This window comes from Bufo bufo, chromosome 4, assembly GCF_905171765.1.
Source record: "Bufo bufo chromosome 4, aBufBuf1.1, whole genome shotgun sequence".
Taxonomy (NCBI): Eukaryota; Metazoa; Chordata; class Amphibia; order Anura; family Bufonidae; genus Bufo; species Bufo bufo.
Window position 1 is genome coordinate 253,949,871 of NC_053392.1, and position 25,481 is coordinate 253,975,351.

General features: G+C 40.8%; 1 protein-coding gene across 1 annotated transcript in view; it reads left to right on the forward strand.

Annotated features, from left to right (window-relative positions):
• LOC120998058 (major facilitator superfamily domain-containing protein 8-like) overlaps positions 1-25,193 on the forward strand; it is a 119,201-nt gene extending 94,008 nt beyond the window's left edge. Inside the window, 8 exon segments of the mRNA XM_040428528.1 lie at positions 2,744-2,823; positions 4,664-4,952; positions 11,907-11,980; positions 13,001-13,084; positions 16,753-16,882; positions 18,572-18,694; positions 22,417-22,547; positions 24,997-25,193. Coding sequence (XP_040284462.1) covers positions 2,744-2,823; positions 4,664-4,952; positions 11,907-11,980; positions 13,001-13,084; positions 16,753-16,882; positions 18,572-18,694; positions 22,417-22,547; positions 24,997-25,062 — 977 coding nt within the window. The 3' untranslated portion in view covers positions 25,063-25,193.
• The last annotated feature ends 288 nt before the right edge of the window (positions 25,194-25,481 follow it).

The window sequence follows — 25,481 nt, forward strand, 5'->3', positions numbered from 1 at the left end:
CGCCGCTGGCACCAGTGCTGTAGGTTCACCACCACTGCCCTATGTGGTCAAAGGGGTTGTCCACTTTTTTTATAGTGATCATCAACATCAGATCACTGCGGGCGGAGGGGGTGCTGGGCAAGTGGGCAATTTGGAGTATTGTGCTCAGTACTGGAGACCATATCTCCAGAAGGATATTGATACTTTGGAGAGAGTTCAGAGAAGAGCTACTAAACTGGTACATGGATTGCAGGATAAAACTTACCAGGAAAGATTAAAGGACCTTAACATGTATAGCTTGGAAGAAAGACGAGACAGAGGGGATATGATAGAAACTTTTAAATACATAAAGGGAATCAACAAGGTAAAAGAGGAGAGAATATTTAAAAGAACAAAAACTGCTACAAGAGGACATAGTTTTAAATTAGAAGGGCAAAGGTTTAAAAGTAATATCAGGAAGTATTACTTTACTGAGAGAGTAGTGGATGCATGGAATAGCCTTCCTGCAGAAGTGGTAGCTGCAAATACAGTGGAGGAGTTTAAGCATGCATGGGATAGGCATAAGGCCATCCTTCATATAAGATAGGGCCAGGGGCTATCCATAGTATTTAGTATATTGGGCAGACTGGATGGGCCAAATGGTTCTTATCTGCCGACACATTCTATGTTTCTATGTTTCTATGTGTATGGGCGCTGCCTCCTCTTCACTGTTTCATCAACTGCAGCGCTGAGGAGGTGTAATTACAACTACACCATGCTAGTCGCTCCTTCCTATTCCAGTGATAATGGAATCTAGAACAGTAATTTTTAAATCCTGATGTATCCAAGCATTGAGGGGGAGATTTATTAAGACTGGCATTGTGTACCTGCTTACTTGCCCTGTGCTGGAGGTGGAGGAAGATGCAACAAATTTATTGAGGCGCATGCCTAATAAATTTGTCACCTCTTTCCCTGTCTGAGCTCCAGAAATGCAATCAACTCTGGCCAGAAGATTCATGGTGTAATGTGGTCTAAATGTGTTGGGCCATGGAGCTTCTTCCCACGCCGTGCCCAAACAATGCCTTCTCTCTTGTATGGGTGACTCAGAACATTCATTGATGTCTGTGGGACAGTTCTCTATGCTCTGTGACCTGTGTAGAGGCCATTGTACAAGGAGTATAAGCTGTGTTATCTTTCTTTGTAATCCTGTCTGTGATAGTGAAACGATTCCTGAAAAGTGATCTCTACAGAACAGGTAGTGTCAGGGTATCATTCGGCTTAGTGGGCAGAGCAAAAACTGCAGGATTCCATTATTTAAAAGAATCACTAATAATTCTTTAAAAAGATGGTTAAAAGAGGTTATCCAAGATGCAACGCGATCCTGTGCAGTCGCCAATTCTGGGATCCCGTGCCATACATTAGGATTACAAGCGGTAGTCTGATTCTCTCCCCATAGTTCTTCTGAAAGCTTCAGACTCGCACATTCGCTGCGGGTTCTAACCCCAGGTTCGGATCACATGCCCAGTGTACGGCATGTGATCCTGGAAGTGGCGGCCGCACGGGATTGTGGTGTATCTCTGAAATCCCTTTTAAGATAAAAATGTGATTTAAACAGTAGGTTATTTTCTAAAAACATATTATTAGAAGAAAGTTCCCAGTGCTCAAAATGGATAGACCGAGAAAGGCAACATCACTTACGTTTATAACAATGGTTGTAGGTAGGCACTGACGGGTCCCACTGACTTTAATAGGGCATGTCTGGGTTCCATTAATTTTGATGGCAAGGACAGCACAGCAGACTACACTACTTCTCGCACAGTCCGCTCTGCCCAGCCGCAGCAGTCAGAATGTTATGGAGGGCTCCAAACATGGAAGTTCTGTGGAGCAGAGATGAAACCTTGGGCTGTTGAGATCAAAATCAAGACAAAACAGACCCCACAGTAATGGGTTTAAATAACTAAGATCTATACAAATTCATGTACGTGTATATTAGGCTCCTAAAACCAGCCAAAACCTGATCTTCAATATATGTTCCAAATAACGGGGACTAGAACAGCGGGGGATAAGTGAGATGAGTAGTGCCTATTTTTAACCCTTTCTGGCTCTTAAAGTCCCCCAGAAAACCCCTTTAAATTCATCCAAGAATAATTAAATTATGAAGTAAAACAAAGTGTTGGTTGGTACAAGCTTTCTATGAAGCTCCATGAACATGGCCATATTACAGTTCTGTTTCGGGACCATATACTTAGAGCCAAAGATAGCATGTGATCCCATCCTGTAACATCAGGAGACCCTTTGCTTAAAAAAAATAATAATAATAATAATTAATATCCCCTATGACGGGGTCCAAGTGCAGTGCAAGGATGGGGGTCAAAGGATACTTGTGACAATTCACTTTAGAATTGCCTTATTCTTTATGACATGAAACATGTATGCATTGTTTTGTAGATTTTAGTGGTACGGCACTAAGTGATGGTGGCAGAAAGCCATTAACCCCATTAAGTGTAACTAATGGCAGCTTTCATAATCCACTACAGAGAGAAATGTCCATGTCCATGCAATTTTACAGCTAATTATTATTACAGAAGTAGATGTAGCATTCTTCATGCAGTATTTTCCGGTCTTCATCGATAAGCACAGAAGCTGAATGCTGACAACAACTGAATGTGATGGTTTGAATTAGCGTATGTATAGCTATTGTATAGTGGAAGAAAGTTCATGTTTTCAGTTGTATACAATTTAGCTGGAAATATTACTCATAATTTCTTCCTCTGGCTCTTTACAGGGCCGGCATTTAATGTCTTCCTAAGATATTGCACCTTTCAGATTGGACCATTCCATGTGGACAAGTTCTCCGCTCCTGGTGTAAGTATACAGCGCAAAATAATATATTATAGTCAACCCTTAGGATACCAGAGTTTTTTTTTTATTTTGGTGTTTTCATTTTTCTTCCCAGTCTTCCTGGAGCCATAACTTTTTTATTTTTGCGTTCACATATCCATATGAGGGCTTGTTTTTTGTGGGACAAGCTTGTACTTGTAATTTCCTAATGGGTTTTGTCCCTATTGCTTTCCCTTTGCTGCCTGTGCTTCTAATTCTCCGGGTCAGTACGATTATGACAATACCACACATAGGTTTTATATGTGTAAATACTGAAAAAAAATATATTAAAACTTTGAAAAAAATATATATAATTTTTGGGTAAGAGAAGCAATGAAAAAATGCTGAATTGGACACTTTTTTTTTCTATTCCGCCATTTGCCATATTGGAAAAATATTTTTATATTTTAATAGTACGGGCATTTTCAGACGTGGTGATGCCCATGATGTTTATGTTTTTTATTATGTATGTATTTATTTTTTATTCTAAAGAAAGGGGGATGATTTTAATTTTTATATTTTTTTACTTTTATATATAGTTTTATTTTATTTTATTTGAAGCCCCTCTAGGTGGCCACAATATCCACCTAGAGGGAGTATAGTAATACATAGATTGCCCTTCTCCTAGGTTGACCTGCTGGCCAACATAGGAACTGTACTTCTAATATGCTGTATCTTTTCAGAGAGACCCAGCTTATTAGAATTAATGACCGGCATCCCCAATTGCCGCACGGTAATGCCAGTCTTAACCCGGAAGCACACTTTTGGGTTTTTCACCCTTTAGATGCCGTGATCACACTTGGGCACCATGCTAAAAGACCGCACCAGAGCCGTCACCTTCCTCATTAAGGCTATGTGCACATATGGCTGATACGCTGCAGATTTTCTACCACAGATGGAAAATCCACAGCACGTTGCAATATCCACAAAGTGTCTGGGACTATACAAAATCTTATCCACACACTGCAGAAAAAAAATTCACAGCAGAAATTTATCTGTCATGTGGATTTTAAATCCACGGCAAATTTTTTGGTGTTTCCACAGTCTTTCACCCTTTGCAAAGCAGAAGGTCAAATCTGATGCAAAATCTGCAGCAAATCCACATGATTCATTGCAGATCTTGCAGAATAATCTGCCCCATACGGCATGGCTGAGCTATTGTGTGTGCTCTTGGCAGCTAAAGGCATCTGTATTGGTCCCATGTTCGTATGTGCTGATATTGCTGAGCAAAATGGTTTTATATACACAAATGAGCCACGGGGGCATTGCCTTTACACCTAGAGGCTCAGCCACCTGCACTTTGATTGACAAGGCTAGGTATGGTGACGTTTTCACTGGCAGTTGCAGAGAGAGCAGAGCCTCTAAGTGTAACGGCAACGCCCACGTTGCTCCTAGAGGCTCATTTGTGTATATAAAAACATCGGTTTTCTCAGCAATGCGGACACATACGAACATGGGACCAACACAGATACCTTCAGCTGCCAAATGCACATGTAACAGGTCAGCCAGTTTCATAGGTACAAATCTGCTGACAGATGCCTTTTTATGCCCCGTATGCACTTCCTATAAATGGATACTGGTCTCAGGAATGAATTGCTATAGCTTATTGACTAATGATTTTGAGCACTTTCTGTATATTGTAAATTCATTCTATAACCTAATTTAAATCCCGATTGCCGGCAGGTCCCACCACAATTGACAGGATGATCTGACAAATGTTTCTGGTCTACACCCAGCTTTAAGATGATTGTATAGATTTTACTATACTGATAAGCAGCGTATCAGTCTTTAACATTTTCTTTGGACCCCTTTCTCACCTTTCCAGATCTTCATGTGTGCTCTTTGGGCACTGATGCAGTTTGTGGTGATTTTTATGTTTTATGATCTTCCACCAAATCCTTCACCACAGCATGAGCGGGAACCCCTCTTGAAGCAGACAGACATTCAGAGTCCCTTATATGGAGCTATCAACTGTGTTCATGACCCATCATCCAACCAGGAGGATTTTTCCAGCATGGAGAATTCAAGCCCTCCTTCAACTCTTCCAATAACAAATAATCATATTCTTTCTCAAAGTGCTGAGTTAAATGAAACCACTAAGAAACCAATCATAGGTAAGAGGAGCCGATGAAACCTACCAAAGAACTTTGCCAAGCATCTTCTCAAAGCAGTATTGTTTGATGAATTAGGCCATATTCACACAACATAATTTCTTGCCAATTTTGGTGTGTATTCCACATTTGAAATCTGCATTCCATGCATATGAATAGAGTTTCCACAACCCTATTCGCATGCATAGCAGAATTTGCCTGCAGATTTCTGGCATCTTCTTCTGTTGCAGAAATAAGTGGCAAGTCAGTCAATTCAGGTGGAAAACTCATGGATTAGATCCATTGAATAACAGTGGGCCTAATTCTTGTCCAGATCTGTAGCAATACATGCGTACCGTGGCAGAGGAATACGGAAAATACATGACTGAAAATATTGCGTCGTGAACATACGGTACCTTAAAAGAGACAGATGTAAGATACAAATAAGTATGTATTCACATCTGAAAAAGGCCAAGGCGCCCATATAATTTCACCATGTTACTAAGCATGTTTAAAGGGGGTTTACCAGGGTGAGAATATTAATGGCGTATCCTCAGGCATCACTGCCAATTCATTATTTACATCGGTGCAAGGTATTCCGTTCACTTTAATGGTACAGCATCCTCCACCGCTGCTTCTAAGTAGACGGTGTTCAGGTAGACGGGCCAAGGCAGAAAAAGGATGTGGCTGAAGGGCTCACGTGAGGTTTCAAACAGCCGATTAATCGATTTGGACCCCCATACTGAGGTTAAGATATCCATATTCTAAACCTGGAAAACACCTTTTTATTGTACATTTCATTGCTCTTTCTGTTTTCAGGCAGCTATAAGTATGTTCTTTTGGGGTATTTTTAGACTGCCCTTTTTCAGCATATTCCCCTTTGCTTAAAGAGCATTTGTCAGCCTATTAAACCATCCATACTGTCTGGACAGGTTGATCCTGATGATGAAATTGATACCTGTCTTGTGAAAATTTGGTTGCAGTGTTCCTGTGGAAAAATCCTTTGATTCTTTATGCAAATCAGGGCTCTAGCCGGCCCTAGCCTCTCGCTGCACCTCAGCTCCTCTTCTTTCCATTGTTGACCACACTCCTCAGTACACTGAAGCTCTCATTTGCTTAAAGGATAAAAGTATTTTTTTGTTAGGAATGCTGCAAATGATTTTCACCAGACAGGCTTTATATAATATGAAGGATCGACCCTACTAGGCAGTATGGCTGGTTCAGTGGGGTTCATCCTCCCAATAGGTGGTCTTTAATATTGATGGTCTATCCTCGTAGACCGCAGTGTTGACAGCATTAGCGCATACAGTTGATCGGCGGGGGTGCCGGACCCCCGCCGATCTGATATTGATGACCTATCCTGAGGGTAGGTCATCAATAGTAAAAGCCCAGACAACCCCTTTAAGACCAGATCACTAGAATCAGCCACAACCAATTCTTTGTATTCTCATTACCAGTCAAGGCCAACACCCTTTTATTGGTAATGCTCCTCTTGTACTCTACAGCTTGTGCATGATACTTAGCTGCACTGTTTATGGCCACTTTCACATGGTCAGTGTTTTGCATTAGTATTTGTAGGCCAAAACCAGGAGTGGGACCTACAGAGAAACACTACGATGGAAATATTTGTGCCTCTTCCATGTTTTTGGACTCCTTTCCTGGTTTTAGCTTACAAATACTGATGCAAGATACTGACCGTGTGAAAGTGACCTAAGGCTGGGTTTACACATTCAGGTTACTTGATGCAGTTTTTGAAGCTAAAGCCAGGAGTGGATCATAAACTAAGTACACAAAAAATGAAAGTGTCACCTTCTCTTCTTTTGGAATCCTCTCCTGGCTCTGCATCAAGAAACCTGAACGTGGAAACTCAGCCTTTGTGAGATACACACAGATGAAACAGAGGTGAGAATACTTCAGTCCTACGCTAAAAATGGAGGGCATTTCATCCACACAAATTTATAAAAAGTGGTACAAACTTTATTAAATTTTACAGTATCACATATCTGTTAGTATTGAGGATTAAAGGCATGTGCAGATATAGGGCTCATTCAGACGACCGTATCCGTTTTTTGCGGTAAGTAAATTGCAGATCTGTAAAATACGGACACCGGCTATGTGGATTCCACATTTTGCGGGAACGGAATGGCCAGCCCTGTGATAGAAATGCCCATTCTTTCTATCTTTTTTGTGGGGCCACTGAACAGAATTACGGATGCTGTCCGAATCTTTTGCGGCCCCATTGAAATTATTGGGTCTGCATCTGGTTGTGTGAATGGGCCCATAGTATATGAGGTGGTCATGTAACAAGTCTCTACAATAGCCCTTACAGACACAAATGGAATAGACATCTAGTGACACAATATCATGGAATAATGTTATTTGTAAAAGCTGGTTACTTCATGACACACACATCAGGACATGTGCAGCCAGGAAGAAAGGTAAGGACATGTCTACTGTCTACACATCTGCCATTTGCTTCTTGTCCAATAATAACTGTGACATTCTTTTTGTATCCTACCTGGGATCATTTACGGAGACCCCTACGCCAGTTTTGTGGTGTCATTGCACCTCAATTTAGGGTGTGGTGTGGGCAGATTTATCATCATTTACACTAGTTTACTGGGGTAAATGACGACTGAAATCTGCACCAGCTACCAGTTGGCATAGTTTTCATTGTAGTCACACAGACTGCAAGAGGAAGTGCTTAATTTATGACGAGGCCTTGTCATTAACCACCTCACATCCGCCCATAGGATATAAACGTCCTATGGGTGGATGTTTATCTCTGAATGGACGTTCCAGTCAGTGACAGCAGGGCAACCCAGAGAGAAGGCAGGGACAGTGCCCAGGTTTTCCTGCCTTCTAGATCACTGCATACACAGCGCTCACCGAGTGCTGTGGATACAGAGCAGGAAGTGCTATGCGCTTCCTGTCCCGGCCCGGTGGTCATGTGACCGCCGGGGCCGGGAGAGTGCAGGAGCTGTCGGGTCTTTCACAGACCTCGACCAGACTGCACTGAGGCTGTACAGCGCAGTATACCACTGTACAGCCTCTCTGAGGGGTGTATTTCCACTGTAACTGGGGCTACTATGTCAGCCCCAGTTAAAGGAGAAATCAATGGTGAAAACAAAATGAAGTCAAATGTCCCCTAGAGGTCTTGTATGACCTTATGGGGGACACAAATGTAAAACAAAAAATAAAGAAATAGAAAAAAGTTTCGCATGTTAAAAAACAAAACAAAAAAAAAACCAATTAAGTAATATTAAAAATAGGAAAAAAAATTAATAAAATGGACATATTTGGTATTGCCGCGTCCGTGACGGCTGGCTCTATAAATATCACATGATCCACCCCATCCGATAAACACCATAAAAAAAAAACTGTTTAAAAAAAAAAAACCTTGTCACCTACATCACAAAAAGTGATCAAAAAGGCGTATGTCCCACAAAATGGTACCAATAAAGCTGTCACCTCATTCCGCAAAAAATGAGCCCCTACATAAAAAAATCGCTCAAAAAAATTAATAAAAATATAGCTCTTAGAACATGGAGACATTAAAACATCATTTTTTTTGTTTAAAAAATCCTATTGTGTTAAAGTGATGTAAATAAAAAGAAGTAGACAAAAAGGTATCACCTCGTCCGTAACAACCAGCTCTATAAAAATATCACATTACCCAACCTCTCAGGTGAATGCCGTAAAAAAATAAAAATAGAAACAGTGCCACAAAAAAGCCATTTTTTGTCACTTTACATCACAAAAAGTGTATAAGCAAGCGATAAAAAGTCATATGCACCCCAAAATAGTGCCAAACAGTAATCTCATCCTGCAAAAAATAATACCCTACCTAAGACAATCGCCCCCCAAAAAAAAAAAAAAAAAACTATGACTCAGACTATGGAGACACTAAAACATGAATTTATTTTTTTTTGGTTAAAAAATTATCTTATTATATAAAAATCTTAAATAAAAGAAAGCATACATATTATGTATTGCCACGTTTTTTAACGACCGGCTCTATATAAAAAAAATAATCACATGACCTAACCCCTCAGGTGAACACCGTCAAAAAAATAAAAATAATAACTGTGCTAAAAAAAACACTTTTTTTTGTCACCTTACACCACTAAAAGTGCAACACCAAGCAATCAAAAAGTCATATGCACCCAAAATAGTGCCAATCAAACCGTCAAATCTCATCCTGCAAAAAATTAGACCCTACCTAAGACAATCTCCCAAAAAATACCACCCACGCCTATGCCCCTACCTACTTGCACGATCCGTCCTAGGTAACGGGGCGCAACTGGATGGCAGTCCCTAACTGAAGTAAGTGCAGGGGAAAACAAAAGACAGGACAAACAGAACACAAAGCAAGTCAAACTGGCCGAAGTCAAATACCAGGAAGTCAAATCAGTACAAGGGAGCAACAAGAGCGAGTCCAAAAACAAGCTGGAAGTCAGTACCAGGAGATCACGACAAGCAACAGGGGATGAGCAGAAGCGAGGTCAGTATTCAGGAACACAATGCCAGGAATAAGGAGCATATAAAGACCTTAATCGCAGGCAACCTGTGGTGAGTCACATGACGTGGCCAGCGTCACGTGACTCACAGCAGCCCAACTCAGCTGAGCACCGATCATCATTATCGGCGCTCGGCTCCCCTGCTGCTCGCCTACTGCCATGGAGATGAGGACGCAGGCTACGTCCTTGCGCAGGTTGCCGGCGGTGCTGCGAAGGAAGCACGCGCTGCCTGCCCCTCGTTACAAAAATATCTTTTTTTTTGTTTAAAAAATGCTGTTATTGTGTAAAACTTAAGTAAATAAAAAAAAGTATGCATATTGGGTATCGCCACGTCCGTAAGAACCTGCTCTATAAAAATCTTACATGACCATTTTTGGTCACCTTACATCACAAAAAGTGTAATAGCAAGCGATCAAAAAGTCATATGGACCCCAAAATAGTACCAATCAATCCGTCATCTCATCCTGCAAAAATGATACCCTACCTAAGACAATGGCCCAGAAAAAAAAAAAAAAACTATGCCTCTCAGACTATGGAGACACTAAAATGATTGTTTTTTTGTTTCAAAAATTATATTGTGTAAAACTTAAATAATAAAAAAGTATAGATATTAGGTATCGCCGCGTCCATAAGAACCTTCTGTATTAAAATATCACATAATCTAACCTGTCAAATGAACATTGTAAATAAAAAATAAAAACTGTGCCAAAAAAGCTATTTTTTGTTACCTTGCCTCACAAAAAGTGTAATATAGAGCAACCAAAAATCATATGTACCTTAAAATAGTACCAACAAAACTGCCACCTTATCCTATAGTTTCCAAAATGGGGTCAACTTTTGGGAGTTTCTACTCTAGGGGTGCATCAGGGAGGCTTGAAATGGGACATGGTGTCAAAAAAACAGTCCAGCAAAATCTGTCTTCCAAAACCCACATGGAGCTCCTTTCCTTCTGCGCCCTGCCGTGTGCCCGTACAGCAGTTTACGACCACATATGGGGTGTTTCTGTAAACAACAGAATTAGGGCAATAAATATTGAGTTTTGTTTGGCTGTTAACCCTTGCTTTGTTAGCAGAAAAAAATGATTAAAATGGAAAATCTGCCAAAAAAGTGAAATTCTAAAATTTCATCTCCATTTTCCATTAATTCTTGTGGAACACCTAAAGGGTAAACAACATTTGTAAAATCAGATTTGAATACCTTGAGGGGTGTAGTTTGTAAAATGCGGTCATTTTTAATTATGTAAGCCTCACAAAGTGACTTCAGACCTGAACTGGTCCTTTAAAAAGTGGGTTTTGGAAATTTTCGGAATAATTTCACGATTTGCTTCTAAACTTCTAAGCCTTCTAACGTCCCCAAAAAATTAAAATGACATTCACAAAATGATCCAAACATGAAGTAGACATATGGGGAATGTAAAGTAATAACTATTTTTGGAGGTATTACTATCTATTATAAAAATAGAGAAATTGAAATGTGCACATTTTTCCAAATTGTTGGTAAATTTGGTATTTTTTTTTATAATTAAAAATGAAATTTTTTGACTCTGTTTTCTCGTCACATATTGTACTTCATGACAGTGGTAAAACTATCTCAGAATGGCCTGGATAAGTAAAAGCATTTTAAAGTTATTCCCACATAAAGTGACACATGTCAGATTTGCAAAAAATGGTTCTGTCAGGAAGGGGGAAATGGCCTGGATGTGAAGTGGTTAATTAAGGGCATCCTCCCATGGGGCAGGGGATATCATGACCGGTGTAGCACATGCTTGTCTTTGATGAATGAGCCCTACTGGTCATTCCATCCATTCATGATGTAATGTCATGGTATGTCATGTCATGCTTGGGAGATCACAGCAGAACACAGTACTTGACAATTGCTGCGGTTGACTTTTTCCTCTAGCATTGGTGGAGAAAAACACATAATTAGGCTACATTCACCCGGCCATATCTGTTTTCTGGTCCGCAAATCGTGGATCTGCAAAATAGGGATGCTGTTTGTGTGCTTCTCACAGGGCCCATTCTAAAAATGCCTATTCTTGTCCCAAAATGGGCAATAATAGGACATGTTCTATAATTTGCTGCATGGATGCACCCAGCACACTAATGCGTTTTTCTTGCAGCCCGTGGAAATGAATGGGCTGCATGTGATCTGCGATGCAGATCGGACGCAGACCGAAAGTACGGTTGTGTGACTGTAACCTTGCTCAGAATCTCGCCATTTATCTGCAATATGTGACAATGTTTGTTAAAAATCCCACTTATCTTGATGAAAATGTTTGTGTTTTCTGAGAGAAAGGGTGCATCAACATAGCACAAAACTTGTATGACCAGCCTCTTTACGAACTATTAATTATTCCTTTCGGTGACACCTCGGCCTCCAGCTAACTGTATATTTGAAGTGATTTTTGATGTTTCCTATGTATCTTTTACATGGCGGTTTCTTGTTATGTTGCCTCTAGGGTTGGTAAGGGAGGAGGTTGTGGTGCTTCTGGCTGCTCAGTTTGTGACGTTCTTTAATCAGACAGCACTGGAGGTGAGTATGAAACTAATAGGACACGTAATACAACTGAGGCAAATTTAAAGGGGGTTTCCAGGCTTTTGTTATTGATCACCTATCCTCGGGGTAGATCATCAGAATCTGATCACTGTTAAGCTGGTCTCCTGGCTCTATTCAAAGTGCTATCTCTGGTGCCACTGGCAGCAGGGAACAGCTAATCGGTGGAGGTGTGGTGTGTCGGATCCCCACCTATTGAATACTGGTGGATAAGTCATCGATATCAAGAGCCCAGAAAACTCCTTTAAATTGCCGATACATTTTCAATAGCTGTTAGTGGAACTCTTGTTTAGTCAACAGCTATTCCTCTAGACCAGGGATGCTCAACCTGCGGCCTTCCAGCTGTTGTGAAACTACAATTCCCAGTATGCTCCATTCATTTCCATGAGAGCTCTTAGAAGAACAGAGCAAGAATGCAAACTGGGAGTTGTAGTCTCACAACAGCTGTAGTGCTGAAGGTTGCTTCCCCCTGCACATGCATGCACAGTTTAGCCAAGAGTGCATGTGTTTAAGGGTGCATTCACATGTCTGAAAAAAGTGGATGCGCCAAAAATACGGATGATGTCATGTTTTTGCGGAACAATAGTAACCATGCCTATTCTTATATGACAAACGGTAAAAATAAGACATGTTCTATCTTCTTTGTGTGACTGGACATACAGATCCAGACAGCATGTGGTGTGATGTCTGTTTTTTTGGACCCATAGAGATGAATAGGTCCATGTGCAATCTGCAAAAAATGCAGATTGGATACGGACCAAAAAGATGGTCGTGTGGATGGGGCCTTAAATGGAGAGAGGCCAGTAAGTCGCTGCCAGATACCTGATGAAGGCTTATTTCCCATGTGAATAAATGTGTGACCGATCCTTCTTCTCCCAACATCAGCTATTGGGAGAGTCAGGAGGCCCCATACACATAAGATAGTCCGCTGGTCCTGCCAATTTTTCTCTCATGTTCTTCGGAGCCTTCAGTCTCACCTGTTTCCACATTCTTTTTTAGACTTTAGTGACGCCTCTAGCTCAAACATATCTTGGCTTTGAGGATCTGCAGAACTCGCTGATTTACTTTCTCTGTGGGATTGAGGTATGTAAACTGGGTAAATGCCTTTGTGTGGTGATTGTTAGTAAAGTGGTGTGGGCAGTAGAGAAGTACTTATTGGATTACATTTTCAGCACTTTGGGGTTCTGTGCGAAATTAATGGTTTAGCAATATGTAAAAAAAAAATGGCTTTTGGCAGTCAATTAGACTGAAGGAGTTATCCTGTAACAAGAACACAGGATAGGTGATGAGTGTCTGACTGCTGGGGCCCTTTCCGATCACTAGACTGTGTTCCCCTGTTTGACTGGAGCAGCCGACATACACGTGAGTCCACCGCTCCATTTAGCTCTATAGGACTGCTGTCTCCTGCAGCCCCGGTACTTACTCCCTATGCTGTGGATAACTTGTTGTCTTGGGACAACAATTAGTAAGGGGAGAATGGTGTTAAAGAGAACCCACAACTTTAAAGGGGTTGTGCACGTTTGGGGGGCTGAGATTTTGATCATCTTCCTACCCTCCGCACTTAGCCAATCTGCAAAGGGAAGCATACCTACCTGCTTCCTGGGGTCACACCTGAGCGTTTTACAGCGCGTTCCTACGCGCTGTAAAACGCTCAACAGGCAAGAACCAATGATCCCCTATGGGTATGGTTCTCACCTGAGCGTTTTACAGCGCGTACGAACGCGCTGTAAAACACCCTACGCCCCAAGAAGTACAGGAGCTTCTTTGTGGCGTATTCTCGCGCGTTCCTGTACATAGACTTCCGGGAATGCGCGACAATGGGCGTTTGCTTGTTACCGGCTGCGAATAGGAACGCCCGATAAAATCGCGCAGACAGAGCGCTCCATATAGTACGCTCAGGTGTGAACCCTATTTAAAACCACCAGTTTGATGCCGCTGCAGCCAATTGCTGGCTGCAGAGGTGACCGCTGCACACAGTGCTATTTAATCTGTCACACGTGATGGAATCTGCACCGCTGGCTCCTGATGGAACTACTGGCAGACAAGTGTACAGAGCCTTAGAGAAGACATAGCTTTACTGGGTTGTGGCCGGTGTTCTGTCTGCTGGATGACTCCTCTCTGGCTCACAATGGTTGACAGGTCCCTTATGTACACCAATGAGACCGGTCACTATATCATGCTGTGTGGAGTCAGAGCAGTAAGACATTGCTGATGGTTTCCCTTTAAATTCATCCTAAATTAAAGTAAATCTCTTTTTTCCTATCCCTTTTGAGGCAATATCTGACAGCTTTGTAAGTGATCACCTGTAGCTGAGGACAAAGTCCATCTCTTTTGCCCATGATTCCTGGTTATCAGGCAGCTCACATGACGCTGATAATATATCCAGAGCTCTTCAGTGTTTCTAGGGCAGGCGGCAGGGTTGGGCATGATTTTACAAGAGCACGTCTTCTAGTACATCGCAGTCAGGATGAAATCAGCACATTTGTGGTTGATCTCTTGTACGGAGCTGTGAAATCATGTATTTTCTAAAACGGGAAAACAGGCATGTCAGGAGCGGTGACAAGTATCTTTAACCCTTCAATGATCGGGAAATTGTCATTTTTTGTCTTTTTCGTTTTTTTACTCCCAAAGCCTTAAGTTTTAGATTTTTTTTCATTCACATAGCCGTATGAGGGCTTATTTTTTGTGGGACAAGATGCAGTTTCTAATGGCACCATATATGGTTGCATAAAATGTGGTGGGAAGCGGGGGAAAAAATCCAAATCCAAAAGCAAAACACCATTCCGCCACAGTTTTATGTTTTGTTTTTTTTTACACCGACTCCTATGCAGTAAAACTGACCGGTTACTTTTATTCTCCGGGTCAGTATGATTATGACGATATCATATATGTAGTTTTTCTTGTGTTTTAATACTGAAAAAAAAAATATATAAAACTTTGAAAGAAATGTTTTTTTCTTTTCATCGCCTTATTCTCACCCATCTAACTTTTTTTGTAGTTATATGTACAGAGCTGTGTGAGGGCTCTTAGCATTGGAGTCAATGAGAACTTTACTATGTTCCTATGGAGCCCTTCTACAGGTAGGGGCTCCGTAGAAACTAATATACAGCAGCCTCCTGTCACACAGGGGGACTGGGGCTGCTGCATGCACGCTCTGGCTCCCCCTGATCCCCAGGGGGAGCCAAAGCGTGCGCTTCCAGTTTTTAGGGCATCTGAAGGATTAAAAGTCCAGTCGGTTAATGCCAGTCGTGAACATTAGAGTCGGGTGTTTCCTGTTTAAAACATTTTTCAATGCCCGGCTGCTGACATAAATTTACGTTGGGTGTTTGGGAAAGGGTTAAAGGGAAACTACTGTCATCATAAAAATGCAGTGCAATATGCAGGCACCATGTTATAAAGCAGGAGGAGCTCAGTAGACTGATACAGTGGTCACTGAAGTTACAATATTAATTGGTTCCAGGAAAACCATTGTATGTTGAGACCATTGTAAAGTTGAGTAATCAGTTCCAAAGCCTTGATTGGTTGGTGGCCTTGATTGGTTGGATCTGAGTCTGAGACATTGTATGTTGAGTCTGGTTTCAACTTATGATGGGTCAGAAAAGACCATTGTATGTTGAAAATATTGGATCCTGAGGCCATTGTATCTTGAGGGATCCCTGTATAAAGTTTTGTGGGAAATATTCAGTAAAACTTGTATTTCATTCACTTAAATTCCTGCTTATTCTGGGCTTCGAAGTCAGGGAGGCGGTCCTATCAGTGATTGACAGCTCTACCTGTATACACAGAGATAGCTGTCAATCACTGATAGGACCGCTTCCCTGACTGCAAAGCCCAGAATAAGCAGGTGTTTAAGTGCATAAAATACAAGTTATACTGAATATTTTCCCATAAAACCTATATATCGATCTGCTCAGCCCCTCCTGCTCTATTAGATGCTGCCTTCAGCTCAGACACTATGTTCAGTGTGACAGGTTGCCCTTTAAAGCATCTAGCTTTGGATCTGTTTGAAGCTGAAAATTGAATTGTATTTAATAAACATGTTACTCCACTTAAAGGAGTTGTTCAAGATATTGATAGCCTGTCCATAGGATAGGTAATCAATATCTGATCGGTGGGGGTCCGACTCCCAGCACCCCCTCTTATCAGCTGTTTGAAGAGGCTGCGGTGCTCCGATGAGCAATGTAGCCTCCTCACAACTTACAAAGCACAGCGCCGTCCATTGTATAGTGGCTGTGCATGGTATTGCAGCTTAGCCCCATTCACTTAAATGGCATTCAGCTGCTCCTAGGCCATGTGACATCAGTGGCCTGCTGATTGGCAGGAGTCGGACCCCAATCAGATATTGATAACCTATTGTAAAGATAGGCAGTATCAATATCCTGGGCAACCTCTTTAATCAAAATGACTTTCAATACGGTAATATAGAAGAGCAGTTTCAGCAGTGTCACTTCCAGTTTTTGAAAATAGGAAAATGATAACATAAAGAGGGACATTTATTAAGCCCTTTATGCCACCATTGTGGCATTAAAAAGTCGCATATTATGGGGCACACCATGTGTGCTCCATAATTTGCACCTTTTAATAAATTAAGCGCATATCACTCCAGTACAGGGAGATCAAGACTGGCGTATGGATACTATGGGTACTTTAATTTTCCATTAACCACCTATATACATTTCAAGTGACCAGTTCTGATTATATAATCTGAATGTTGAGTTTAAGTGTTTGACCGAGTATCTCTGTGTCTGCAGATGTTGATTGGTTTCCTTGTGGTGCGTATCCTTAGCCGCTGCTGTTCAGATCGCATCCTCCTGGTATTTGGACTTTGTATCTGTAATATATCCTGCATTTGGTGTCTCCTGTTCTTGGCAAAACCCAAAGGTTAACTGGTCTCATTTAACTTACAATGTTCCATAATGTGCATGTTATTTGGAGTCCACTTTTATTACAGGGCGCTAAGCAAAAAAGAATTGGGCCTCATGCACACAACCGTATCCATTTTGCGGCCACAAATCGCTGATCTGCAAAACAGTCATCGCCCGTGTGCATGCTGCCATTTATTTTTTAACTCCTGCAGAAATGTCCTATCCTTGTCCGCAAGACAGACAAGAATAGCGCATATTCTGTCTTTTTTGCGTTGTCATGGAACGGACATATGGATGCAGACAGCACATGGAGTCTTTTGCGGCCCCATTGAAATGAACGAACCTACGATTGTGTGGATGAGGCTTTAACTTGAGTGCCCTTGGCTTCCAAGTCTAAAAATGCAGAGCCAAATTTATTTCTTTTTTTGTCACCAAATTAAAAGGTAAAAGTTATTACATGTAAAATAAAGAGTTTCCCCACTGGACTATGGAATGACCAGCGACTTGACTGAAGCATTTAAAGGAACCGATGTGCTCTGTGTTCTGGCTACCTGCTGCAGTCATGGGAGGAAGTTGAACTTTCTGCGTAGTGTTATACATCTAACTCAGTAACACAGCATACAGGCAGCGGGCATCTAGAATGCTATGGTTGAAGTCCTTGAGAAGATTCGTCGTTTTCTACGCTGGCCGTAATATTCCCTGTGCTGCCGGGGCATGCACTTAATTTCTGAAGTGGGGCGTGTGTTGTCAAAAATGAAGTGCATGCTCCAGGAATCTATGCACCTAGAATGAAATCTATGCCAGTTGGTAGCTGGAGGCATAAATTTCAGTCATTGTTTACACCAGAAAACTGCCCTGCCCATACTCCCTTTTCAGAAAGTGGCGAGGACAACGTTAAGACTTTTGCGTTTTTTTTTTTTTTTTTTGTTTTTTTGCTTAGGGGGTTGATAAATCCCCCTCCCCGATGTCTATGCCGCAGAGCTTCAGGCTTGAAGTGGTTGTCCAGGATTAGAAAAACATGGCTGCTTTGTTCCAAAAATGGCACCAATGGAGCTGAACTGCAATGCTAGAAACTTCCAATTAATAGCTGTGGAACTGTTTCTAGAAAGTAGACATTTTCTGATCCTGTAAAAATGTGTTCATTTGCATGTATAGCACTTACTTATTAGTGGTAGCAATCTTTATCACAATGTACGGTAATTCACGTCTCAGAAACACACCCTAGAACAAAATGATTCAGACACCAGTCTGGGGGGCAACTGGAGCGCCCACAGAAAAGCTGTGTAAATGAGTGCAGGCTTGATGCAGTTGTTGTCCTTGCACAGAATCCAGAGCCTAGTATAGTACTGCAAGGCAGAATTTTGCCAAGACATTTTTTATAGTAAAACATAATGGAAACTATGAAAAATTGCAGGTTTTTTTTTTTTTTTTCCACTTTCACACTACAAAGATTTTTTTCCCAATGCAAGCTATGGTAAATTAAAAGGTGCTATTAAAAAATACTTCTCCCGGAAAAAATAAACAATCGAATGGCTATGTGAATGGAAAATTTAAGCTCAAAATTGAAAAGTTGATCTTAAGGGTTTTTGATGTTGTGTCAGTTTAGTACATTAATCTCATTCAGGAATTTAACGTTTCTTTGGGGTTTATTTCTCTTATCTCCTTCCTATGCCCCTTATTTCTACTCTGTTGCTATTTACTACAGGAACGTATGGTTTTCTTCTGGCAGAGTTTGTGATTGGCGTTTTTCTACAAGTTCTTGGACTGCCATTTGTATCAGTGTCACAGGTGTCTTTATTTTCAAAAGTAACTGCTGAAAAAACTCAAGGTAAGTTACCAATGTTGGTTCCTGATGATTGTCCCGAATGAAAGGGCCTTAACAAATGAGCAAACTCACTTGTCATACATAAATAGCATGGCTTACACTGACCTCCGATCAGTACTTTTTATTCTGATAGAAATTCCCAGTTCCCCCACCGTCCGTTCGCAAAGATCCACTGGATTACATTGAGAGGCTCATGAGTCCTCTCAATGCAATCCAGCAGAGCTTTGTGGTCACACAGCAGTGGAAGGTGTGTGTTGGTTAGGGGAGGGGGGGGGGGCTTATGAGAATAAAAAGTACTGATCAGAGGTCAATGTAAGCAATGCTACTCGTGTATTACAGCAGTTCATAGTGGTAAATCAAGGTGGCAGGTACGCTTTTAAAGAAACACTCCCACAAAATGTTTTATTCTCTGACCTGTTAGAAAGGTACACAATGTAAACTGTAGTGAAGGTAATCTTCTTAGCAGTGACTGTATTTGTGAGTTATAACCTTCCTTCTGATCCTCAGCTGTGTCATGTGACTAACACTTTGATCTCTTACTGACACAGGACAGGAAGTCAGTTACTTCTCTATTGATTCCTATGAGACTGATGCTCCTATAGGAATCCATAGAGAAACTGACTTCCTGTCCATAAGATGCTGTTTTATTTGGAAAGTCAGTGTGTTGATCAGAAGGGAGTGGATCACAAATACAGCCACCAGTAAACTTACCTCCACTACAGTTTACATCATGTACCTTTGTAACAGGTCAGAGAATACAAATTTTTGTGGGAGTGCTTCATTAAGGGTACTTTCACACTAGCGTTTAAGTTTTCCGGTATTGAGTTCCGTCATAGGGGCTCAATACCGGGAAAAAACGCTTCAGTTTTGTCCCCATTCATTGTCAATAGGGACAAAACGTAACTGACCGTCTGATTTGAACTGATGTCTGTCTTGCTGTGTGCTGTTCTTCTCACAATTCAAGGAGGAAAATGGACATTAACAGTGCACTTAAAGCGGCAATTCTGGTGCACTAAAATTTAGTGTTTTTTTTGTCTTCTAAACCTCAGCTACAGTTTCAAGAAGCACAGCACACATACAGCATGTATTTAAATATGATTTTACAGTGTTTAGTGCTGCGGTACTAGTCAGTATATCTGCCTTCACTGATTTGTGATGGAGTGACCTTTGTACTGTATGACTTCATGGTCACAAGAGTCGTTAGTGGTTGACATAGAACTAAGCCCATGTAAAGGAAAATATTGAACCCTATCCAAACAATGTACTGAGGGCAAGGAAAATATTAACATTTTATGGTGGAATGGCTGTAAAGCATGAAGTGACATTAATAAAGGGTAACACTAAAGAGACCATGGTTGTGAGGTGACTGAACGTGGTGGTGGAGATTAGTGATGAAGCATTCAGGACTTTGAGTCTTAGTCTTATGATAAAGATCTTTTAAGTTGCATAATCTTTTCTATCATCAATGTTCTCTTTATTCGTAATGCTACTATGGATTTTTCTTATCTCCACTATTATATTTCATGCAGTCCCTCCTTATAACAAAAGACAGATATATGTGTAATATACCGTAGCGAGAGATTGCGGTCACAGAAGGCTGCGGATAGCCATTATGCAGTGATAATGGTTTATAGGTTTCACTTTTATGTAAGCGAAGAGAAAAACAATCAGTGGCAGAAAGTTTCCATAGACCTCTATATATTGTAACAAAATTCCTTCCATATTCTACCGGATAAATGATGCTTACTGTGGACTCAGGTGTTGGATTTGATATTGATACCTAGTATATGTACCAAGTTGGTAATCTCAGCCCGTTTTTTTTTTTTTTGTGAAAGCTGAATTTGTGTAGGTTCTGTAATTGTTATATTTCTGTTTTTGTCCACTGTGACTTACCGGTAGTTCCATATATGTATTAGTTATACATGGATGTATACGATAACACCTACATTTACATTTGTATAGTGTCAAAGTGATCCTTTCTGTAAAAGGGTACGGAACAGACTTCTGACTCCCTCTTATCGGCCTGATGTGCGCATGTACTGAGACTCAACACGCTGTATACTCATAAAATATATATTTATTATACACTACAGAGTCTTTCAGGTCTTTTGATCCTCTGCCTTTGATGTGCCCACAACTGAACATATTTGTCCAGTTGCCCAGACTTCTCCCCTCCCCAGCAGGCATATGTGACTAGGCTCATGTGTACCTGCAGGGGAATTTTTAAAGGGGACGTGTGTGTGTGTATCTATGTATATATATACCCGTGTGTGTGTGTGTGTGTGTATAGATTATATACACACACACATACACTTCTTAAAGGGGTTGTCAGGGATTAGAAAAACTTTCTTCCAAAAGCAGCACCACTCCTGTCCCGGGGTTGTGTCTGGTATTGCAGGTCGGCTCCATTGGAGACAATGGGGCAGAGCTGTAATAGTGCATACAATGTTTGAACAGAGGAGATACATGGAGCTGTGTAGTTTTAGTGCTGGAGCTACTGCAGACGAGCTGATCGATTTGGGGTGTGGGGTGTCGGACCTCCACTCATCAGATAGATGTCCTATCCTGAGGATAGGCCATCCATATTAAAGTACCAAAAAAAAAACTTTAAGCATTTCAGCACTGAAAAAATAGAATTCTTTAACATTTTCCTCATAACTGCCTCTTGTGAGTGTAGTTGCCCTTCTATGTGATGCTCCAGGGCATCCTTCTTGTTGGACTGGACTGAAATATGTATTCAAGGTAAAAATGCAGCGACTGCGCAAATTTTTTGTACATCTACAAGGTTTTGTCCCCTAAATATATGCCTCTTTTACTTCAAAACCATATTGCACCTAGACCTGTGGGGATCAAATAGTAGATTTTAAAAGGGAACCTGTCACCGGGATTTTGGGTATAGAGCTGAGGACATGGGTTGCTAGATGGCCGCTAGCACATCCGCAATACCCAGTCCCCATAGCTCTGTGTGCTTTTATTGTGTAAAACAAACTATTTGATACATATGCAAATTAACCTGAGATGAGTCCTGTCCCTGACTCATCTCACATACAGGACACATCTCAGGTTTATTTGCATATGCATCAAATCGTTTTTTTTTACACAATAAAAGCACACAGAGCTATGGGGACTGGATATTGCGGATCTGGTAGCGGCCAACTAGCAGCCCATGTCCTCAGCTCTATACCCAAAATCCCGGTGACATGTTCCCTTTAACACAGAAGTGTATGCTTGTCACTATCATATCCAGTGTTTTTTATAATGACATGTGAATCTCGAACTGTGCCACTAACCTGTGTGGGTCTAATAAACACTAGCACAGAGTAGGACAGAGGTTAGAAGTGCGAGATCTTGTGTGAAGAAGACATGGGTGTGGAGCATGTGACTGATCACTATTAACCCTTTCAGGAGCAAGAGTCAGTAAATCATTTTGGATTAATGCACTCTATAGTTGAATATTCTTTTGTATTTCATACTCCTCTAATATTGTTTGTTTTTCTGTGTTGTGGGACTCACAGGCTTTTGCTATAGGATCAATATGGAAACACTATTTTCAGAACAGTAAAATTGGAAAAGAAATGCAACTTTCTCCATTTCTTTCTCCTTGTAATGTTATCTAGCTCGTAAAATCAATGACATTTACCACATAGAATAGCTTCTGTCTATGGATGATGGGCACAATTGGAAACGACAAACATAATTTTTTTTTACGTATGATCATTTTGTAGGGTTCAATCATGGACTACGAAGATCGGTTGGTGGTGTGGCCACAATCCTGGGACCTTTGTGGGCAGCAGGTTTAACACAAAATCTGTATATTATGCTGGGAACTATGATGGGGCTGCTTCTTCTAATCAGTGTAAGAAACAGAAGTATAACCTATTATTTTGTAAGGCTGCGTTCACATCTGTTAAATTTCCCATTGTTCTGTTTAGGGGAATGGAAAAACAGAAAACAGTGAATCTGTTAATGTAATATGGATACAAACAGAACATCTTTGAAAGCGGACAGCTCCTTTCATTCATGTTTTTGTGATCCTGCAGTACTTTTTCTCTTGTCAAGTTAACGGAAACATGATGGAATTGAGTCACGTTGAGCACAACTCATGACACCCAGAGGCAATGTCTTCAACCCTAAGATTTAACCCTAAGATCCTTGGTCAATTGCAACCGCAGCATCTGAGCAGTGAAATCCCACAAGCACTATGCTCCCAGTACCTGAACAGCTCCCCCACCATGAAAGAGAGACGTTCACTTGTTGTGGCAGCTTTGGGCTTTCTGAACGCTCTGAAGCATGCCGCAGGGATTTTTCTATGGAACAGAGATGTCCAACATAATGAAACTCTCATCATAAAATTGCTGGGAGCAGCAATCAAACAAGTGCATGTACAAGTCCCCTAAGGGGAAATATATAAAAAAGGGGGAAAAGAATCAAATCACCATGTTGAAATTAAACAATAAAAAAAAAAATGGCATCAGCATGTCCCAAAATGCCTGTTAAAACTATTAAAATAGAAATTATTTTATCCCGTTCCACCCACCCCACCCCAATTCTACTCCATTTGGAATGTTTTTTCCAACTTGTGCCACAAAAAACAATCGCTCAAACGGCTATGTGAATGGAAAAATAACAAAGTTATGGCTCTGGAAAGGCAGGGAGTGAAAAATTTTAACACAAAAACTGAAAATTGCAAGGTCCTTGGGCTAATATTACCATAAATGTTTTTCCATTTTTCTGTTTAAATGAACAAAACAATAGGAACCATTAGGGCTGATGTGAACTTAGCCATACACTGAACAAAATGTCTCTTTTTTTTTTTTCTCTTTTTAATTGATTTCCAATTTACAGTTTTATGTTAGAATTTGTTGTTTTAATAGGGTTTCTCACGTTGTTAATATTCAGATTTCTTTTTGTATGCAGATCTTGTCCTGGATGTGCAATAAGCGATCTGTTTAGACCTCTCTGGTCAGCCACACCGCTACATTACATACTAAGCACAATGGCCCACCTTTACTATGCACACCACTTTTATAGCATTTTTTGCACCAAAATCTCATTTTAGTCATTCCTTTTGGTGACTGAATAACAAATGTGCCTTTTTTTCAACATACTCAATATTTCACGTTTTTAAACTAGAATGTGAGAGTGGCCTGCTATTGTCTATATTTATGAAGCTGAAAACCCATGATTTTGGCATAAAAAAAGGTTTGCAGATTAGATTAATAGTTGGTCTAAATCAGGGATGGGCAAACTCTGCCCTCCAGCTGTTTTAAAACTTCAAATCCCATCATGCCCTGCTGTAGGCTGATAACTGTAGGCAGACTGGCAATGATGGGATTTGTAATTTTACAACAGCTGGAGGGCCGAGTTTGCCCATCCCTGGTCTAAAGTTTTTGGTGGACAGAATTTTGGCACATTGGGACAAATTTTCTGGGCGTGTGGACAGAATTTTGAGGCATGTGAATAGATAAAAAAAAATTTGGGCATAAACTAAACCAACAAATAGGTTGCAACTCAACTAGACAGTGCAAATTTATCATCCAGATGATCGCTAACAAGAGTTCATAGGAACACTTGTTAGCAAATATCTGACTGTGTAGAGATGCTGCCGATTACCCGATAAGCAAAACGCTTGTTCATCAGGTAATTGCTTCATTCATGCAGTCACCTAACTCCTCATTTGCCAGCAGCATATCATGCTGTGTAAATGGTATCTGCTGCTGGCAAACAACAAGTCTGTATAGGGACGACCGATGCATTAGTGAACACTCCTCCCCATACTGTGGTAGAGATCGCTGCATCTGACGAGCAGGCAATTGTTGGGAAGGAATGCTTCCTTCCCGACTATCGCCTGTGAAAAGGGGCCTTAGAGTTTACTGTCTACAAATCAGACAGGATTAGTAAATCTGGGCCACTGACTGCAAGTCAAACGTTAGTGTGCTAATGTTGATTTAAGTGCCTGTAATCCACCAGCCCATAATACAGAGGGAGAGAGTTATCAAAACTGGTGTAAAGAGAAACTGGCTTAGTTGCCCATAGCAGCCAGTCAGATTCTACTTTTCAGAGCTTTTTGGGGAAATTAAAGGTGGAATATAATTGGTTGCTATGGGTAACTAAACCGGTTTTCTTTTACAACAGTTTGATAAATCTCCCCTAGAGAGTCTGAAAATCAGGTCCTTGAAATAGAAATTTCCAACACCAATTGCGATACGTTATTTCCCAAGACTTGAAGGCACAGATTATTAAGAAACTCCTCTGATAAAACAACGCTATGCTATAATAGTATCTTTTGTGTTTTTGTTTGTCAGGTAATGGTCATTGTGTCGTACAAGTACCTAGTAGAACCTCCTGCATCAGAGGACCAATCTTCATGAAGAATAGCCTGTTCCTTGGACTGTTTAGCATTGCACCTACTGTAAAGTCAATTTTGGCTAGGCTTCCATGTGAGCCATAAGTCTTTCAAATTCTGTTCGGTAATAATATTTTACTGGGTTTTTTTCATATGGGAAAGTTGCAAAATAGATGTTTGTTTGTGATGGCTTCCAAATTTCTCACAGAGAAGTATTGAGGTTTGTCAATCCTGCAATTTTACCTTGACCTTGACTGGGGAGTGACACCATGGAGCCCTAGTAGCAAGGAGTATATATAAATGGCTGTGAGAAGCAAGGTCTGTATTGAGCGAAGCCTTTAGATAAATCCCTGTTCATCTTGGAATTGATTATATATTATCATTTGCTGTCATGTTCAAACAAATCCGATAATATATACCAAAACCAACATAAAGCTGTGTAAA